Below are 5,842 nucleotides of genomic sequence, written 5' to 3'. Positions count from 1 at the left end.
TAGACTAATCGCTTGTTAACTTGAATATAACTCGTCTATTCTAAAGAAAAGACTGTCCACTGCTTCGTCTTTTTTTCTCTATTTATTTGGCGGGCTCGATGTCCTGATACTGAATCGGTTGTCAGCGTTCTTACTATAAGAGACATTATTAATAATATAACACGCAAGGCCATGAATCAAGCAGCGAACTACAGGGCAAACTAGAAGAAATTCGCGAAATAAATCGAAGAAAATTTTATCCGATTTTTCTCTTACGTATTAATGGTTGATAAAATGTTGCCTTTAATCTCTGGCAAAGAGATTATATCATTATAGAAGTATAGGCTATCGTAAATTATTATAATCTTAAATACGAAATTATATATTATGCAGTTAAATATAAAGTTACGATGTGTTAGAGAGAAAAAAATTTGCTTTGTAAGAAAGAGAGAGAAAGAGAGAGAGTTTACGAATGTAAACTCTTGAATAAGAGGAAGTTTGGAAATAACTGAAGAAATTTAACAGATTCGATTTACACATTTATTCTATACTAGCTTGATACCCGTGCTTCACTACAGTAACACATATTTTATTCTTTTCATCCTCTTAGGGATCGAATTTCTAAAAATCCCTTCTTAGTGAGTGCTTATATACGTCATAGAAGGAATATACTCCCCGAATTTCATGTTTCTAAGTTTCTAAATTTAGGGGTTTGGGTGTTGATGAGTCGGTCAGTCAGTCAGGACATTTGTTTTTATATATATATATATATATATATATACTTTATGTATTTCGCCCATCAGCGTTATATTTATATGCGTGCATATGTCATTGATACAGATTATATGTTTTAGTGCAGAGTTTCAGTACTGGTTCTGGCTACGTCAGAGACAGTCTGATTATTTTCCGTCTGATCCGTCATCACGTTGTACTGGTTGCCATTAACATACTGTTCTTCTGGGTACTGCGAAGGATCGTATTCGTCGTACTGATTATGGTCATGGTCCATCATGTAAGCTTCCATGTTTGGATCATTTGCCATGTACTGTTCATTATTTCGAACGTCTCCTTGCTGCTGATACACCTCCGCAGTTTCCGCCGTGCTCGGTGCAAAGTTATTCTGATCGCTCGATAAGCCATACAAGTCGCCCTGCATTTGGTCGTTTCTCTTCGGCGCGTTCGAATACTGAATTTCCGACCCCTGACCCGCCACTTGTTGACCGTTCGCTGTATCGTATTCCTGATGGGTCATTCGTGACGCTGAAGCACCAGTCGGCAACCCGTTCGTATGCGGCGAGACTACTGAATCCATCGTAGCGTTATAATGAAAAGCTCCAGTATCATCGTTAGCTTCCACAACAATTCCTCCTGGAAGGTAATCTTTGTTAGTCGACGTACGCGCGAATTTGAATTATAGATTCACGTGCGAATTAATTGAAAAAAATTAATACCTGCGTGACTTACAAGGCTGCCTTGTATTTTACTTGACAATTGTTCTATGTTGCTTTGTAAGCCGGCCATTTCTTCCCTGTGATAAAACGTGTAAACGGGTTTAACAGATACGGGTTTAACAGATACTCAAAAAGTTAAGTTTCAACTATATTAGCGGAAAATCAATGTCACATCGAGCGTAATATAATGTAATTATCGCATTTGCGTTAGGACACACTCTCGCTATTACTGTGCTGATAGAGACGTTTTGGAGGTGTCGGACTTCTTTTTCGGAATTACTTTTACTTTTAGATCAACCTTAACGGTACGTTTCTTGCTCGAAGGGGAAGCGGTTTGCCCAACCGTTGTCGCATCTCTCTCAACGACCCCCTCTGTCAACACAGAATAGCCCCAGATATAGTGAGAAGTGGTGCGTTCTTATCTACTAATTGGCATCGTAATAAACGCGCGCGTAACAACGAGTGTTGATACGGGCTATAAATCAAGCTATCCGTGTTTGGGTCTGACTAATCGAGAGAATCAAAACTAAACTAAGTAAAACGTCTGCTCAGCCTGAAGGGGAAAAACCACTTTGAAATTTAAAAAAATCGATTTTATTTTAATATCCTCTGAAAGTTTGGTGTCAAAATTTGAAGAATTAACAATGTAGATTTTTCCGTGAAAAGCAACTCCGAGCGCCCGAGCGGTCAAGCAGCCGGTAGGCACGGAACAAGTTTACGAATTCCTCCTATTTCGTGAATTTCCGAACTTATTGTTTGTACTCGTCCTCTTTATTTCAGAGCTTTCGGGGATCTCGATTTTGTATATTTATTTTGCTAGTATTCTATAAGAGACTGTTAGACAGAGAATCCGAAACTTTGATCGCGTTTATCTCGAAACAATATTTTTCAAACTGGTTGGCAAATTATCTCGAAAAATATTGATCCAATCGAGACCAGAAAAATTGTGAAACATTTGTCAAATAAAATTGAAAATTGGATTTTTAAAGTGCAAAAAAGAGGTTAAAAATAAGATTTAGACTTTTTTAAAACTTTTATAACTTGTATAATTTTTTGAAATTTAAAAATCTAATTGTAAGTACAAACATAGCTAGGGACCTATATTTTAAGAATCCTTTTCGTTTTTTTTTTATTGCAGATCAACCATTTGGCCGAAAAATTACCAACCAGTCAAATTAACTTATCGTATTGATTTTTTTATATGTGCATGAAAGGTGTACTTTCTCAAGTCAAAACCGATTTTTATTAAGATCTGTAATTTTCTTTTATAAAATTTACAAGGGACCCCTATTTTTCCGATCGCTGCAGTGGTTTTCTCCCTGAAGCTACGTGCTTTATATATTTCTCATTCGGTTTCTGCGAGTCGGACTAAGAATATACTTGTGTTTAAGATTGTTAGCTTCCAAACGCTGTGTGAGAGATTGGCATTCGGCGGTCAATCTCGAGACGAGCGTGGCCTGATTACTCAGGGCGTCTTCTAGGCCCGCCACCGTGGCAGCTGCGAAATTTGGTTGCCTTGGTCAGCCTGTTGCGATTGTTAATTGACTAAATCTCAATCTCCGCCTATGCTAGGCATATATACTGTCAGCATGCCGATTTCTCACACATAAAGATAGTACTCTCTTAAGTCCATATAGTCAATTGTCAACAATAACACTTTTACACGGACAATATACCTAACATAGGCATACCTAAGGGCGATATCTTACCATGCTTAGTCTCCATATTCATTATCATGGACGTTAATTCCTTCTCCTTTTCCAATCTAGGCGTAGTTTCGCTACGATTCTCTTCGGATCGTACAATCTTACTCATACTGATCTGAAAACATATACCAGAACTTTATTTTATAATATCTCATTACATATTTCGCTGAAATTTCTTATATCAGTGTTTCTTATATCTCTTTTAATTACCAGGGGTACTCAAAAGTTTCCGGAATTCAAATCTCTCGTGCGAACTGGAGCCAGTTTAATGTTGTGCAGCTAAATATCACGAGACTTCAGTATCGCGAAACAGTCTGCTATGTGGCATATTATACTGAGAAGATCGTATCGTATTGAACGTTTTTCTGCACTATGCAATTTGTATTTGGTGATCTTTTTGTGAAATGGAAATAATTGACTAATATTTGGAAAAAAAAACAGCAAGTGTGTAAAATTTCGTTTCTTTTTAAATAAACTTGGTTAAAACTGTTCAACTGAGACTGTCGCAATGCTCAAGAAATGACTTTAAAGATAATTCCATGAAAAGAAAATTACGGAAAAGAACGAAAAAATTCATACAAAATTAAAAGCATAAAATATAAAAATGCTATTTTTTAAAACAATTCGAAAAACTTTTGAGTACTCTATAATTTATTTGATAATACACATGATATATGTATTGACGTATTGACTATTAAAGTGACATTCAAGATATTCACCTCTTTCTCCAAAGATGCTATTTGCTCCGACAGTCGTAGGTTTTCTCGTCTGCAATGTACCAGATCGGCGTCCGCTCTTTCCAGACGCTGCTTGTACGAATTTATCTCTGCCTGCAATCTACTCTGCTCCTGACGAGCCTGCCGGTCGCTTCGTTCGGCCGCCAGTTTACCAGTTAAGACCTCTTGTTCCGCCGCGTCTTTCTCGCTTAACGCTTGGTTAAGATCGCTCTGTAAGGTGGCTAAACAAACCGATTGAAAATATTTCTTAGTTTGTAATTTTACATAAAATAAATAGATCTCCTACGGTTTTAAAAATTTATTTATAAACCCTACGCTGTCGTTCGGGCAACATAAACCTACATATCTTATTTTGCAGCTCTTTTTTCAGATTGTCCATGGCGGTTTGTTTCTGTGACAATTCTCGTCTCAATTCGTTTATCTCTCGCCGCTGTTTCTCAGACTCCAGCTGCGACTTGTTGGTGGTCTCCCAATTGGTCGCGATATCGGCGGTGAGTTGCTCGATTTGCTGATTGTATCGACGCTCCACTTGCTGCCTCTCCTCGGTTATACGTCTGTTCGCATCCTGGGCCGCCTCCCGCAGCTTCTCATGTTGCCTCTCCAACTCGTCCTTCAATCGCCGAATCTCCATCTCGCTCTGATTCCTCTCAAACTCGATCTCCTGCCTGTCGCCCATAGACCGTCTCGCTCTCTGCGTCGCCTCGGTTTCCTTATCCCGCGCGACCGACAGCAGCTTCTGCGATTCCTCCAGCTTCATCTCAGCCTCGTACTTGGCGCGCAGAGCCTTATCCAATTCGGCCCTCAATTCGGCGTTGCTCTCGCTCGAACCGCTCTCGGACAAACGTTTCAAGTTCGCCTGATTCTCCTCCTGCGCCTTTCGCAACTCCAGTTTGGCCTGGGTCAATTGCGCCTCCAGCTCGCTGATTCTCGACTCGAACATTATACTGGGTCCCTCCAAGAATTTCTCCCGTTTGCATTCTAAAGTATTATCAACGTGACCGCCCTCATCTTGCTTGTGACACTCGTGATTCACCCCACAGCGATCTTTATGATCTTGCATAACGCACTTGGACAATGCAACTTGATTCCTGCTATGCAACGCCTCGTTTTCGGCTACGACCTATGAAAAGCCATGGTAATTGAAAAATGTTATCGCGCGCGCCCATTTCTGCTCAGCTGCTCAGCATTACTCAATTAGGAAGAAAGTTATACCTCGCGAACTTTGCTCAACAGATTCATCAGCTCATCTCTACAGTATTGAGACTCTCGTTCCAATTGCTCGATATAATCCTCCTGCCGTTCGATAAAAGACGTTAACTCCGGAGGAATGGATTGAAGATCGGCTCTCGACAACGCTATATTACTGTACGCTTTTGACGACTGAATAGTTTTCGAGAGAGGTGGGTAAGTGTTTAAAGCTGCGTTTCTGGAGAGATCCTTTCTTCGGAAACTATCACTGATCATACTTTGATCGTCGGTATCCTCTCCAGATTCACTAATTCGCGGATTACTGCTTTTGTATATGCTACGAGCACTTCGCTGCTTTCTGCATATAGAAATTGTTTTTATCTTACTTTATTATCCGTAAGAGAGAATATGCAGAAAAAATCATTAAAAGTAAAAGACTTACGGAATAAAGAATAATAAGTGAAACAGGATCGAGATATGAATCTTACAATTAATTAAAGAAGATTTAACCCGATCGAAAATGGCATCTTCTTTAATCAATTGTACTTATGAAATAATTCGGAAGAGAGATAGAGAGAGGGGGGAAAGAGGAAATAAAGGAGGAAAAGAAAGAGAGAGAAAGTTAAAAGTCTATTAAATAACAATACAGTGCCAGATAGTATTTTAATTGTAGACTGTGCAGTCAATACAAAATTAAATTTTATGCAACACGTGCATGGAAAGTGCCCCATTGCGCACGCTACGCGTGCGTGATAGACCACTTTCCAGGCACTTGCCACAT

At 39.3% G+C, this 5,842-nt stretch overlaps 1 protein-coding gene across 2 annotated transcripts; it reads right to left on the bottom strand.

Annotated features, from left to right (window-relative positions):
• Positions 1-505: 505 nt before the first annotated feature.
• LOC112465686 (serologically defined colon cancer antigen 8 homolog) lies at positions 506-5,648 on the bottom strand. Of its 2 annotated transcripts, none has more exons than XM_025033359.1 (7): positions 5,086-5,648; positions 4,216-4,993; positions 3,856-4,094; positions 3,140-3,251; positions 2,811-2,928; positions 1,431-1,507; positions 506-1,347 (listed from the first exon to the last, which is right to left on the bottom strand). In XM_025033359.1, exons 1-7 carry the CDS (start codon positions 5,335-5,337, stop codon positions 830-832), a joined length of 2,094 nt encoding a protein of 697 aa, XP_024889127.1. In that variant the 5' UTR covers positions 5,338-5,648; the 3' UTR covers positions 506-829. The 2 variants fall into 2 exon arrangements, with proteins under 2 accessions (XP_024889127.1, XP_024889126.1); XM_025033358.1 differs by lacking the exon at positions 2,811-2,928 and adding an exon at positions 1,661-1,802.
• Positions 5,649-5,842: the final 194 nt, after the last annotated feature.

The sequence above is a fragment of the Temnothorax curvispinosus genome, unplaced genomic scaffold (genome assembly GCF_003070985.1).
Source record: "Temnothorax curvispinosus isolate PA1 unplaced genomic scaffold, ASM307098v1 QBEX01015426.1, whole genome shotgun sequence".
Lineage (NCBI taxonomy): Eukaryota > Metazoa > Arthropoda > Insecta > Hymenoptera > Formicidae > Temnothorax > Temnothorax curvispinosus.
The sequence above is the reverse complement of the archived record's forward strand: the minus strand, read 5'-3'. Positions and strand labels throughout refer to the sequence as shown.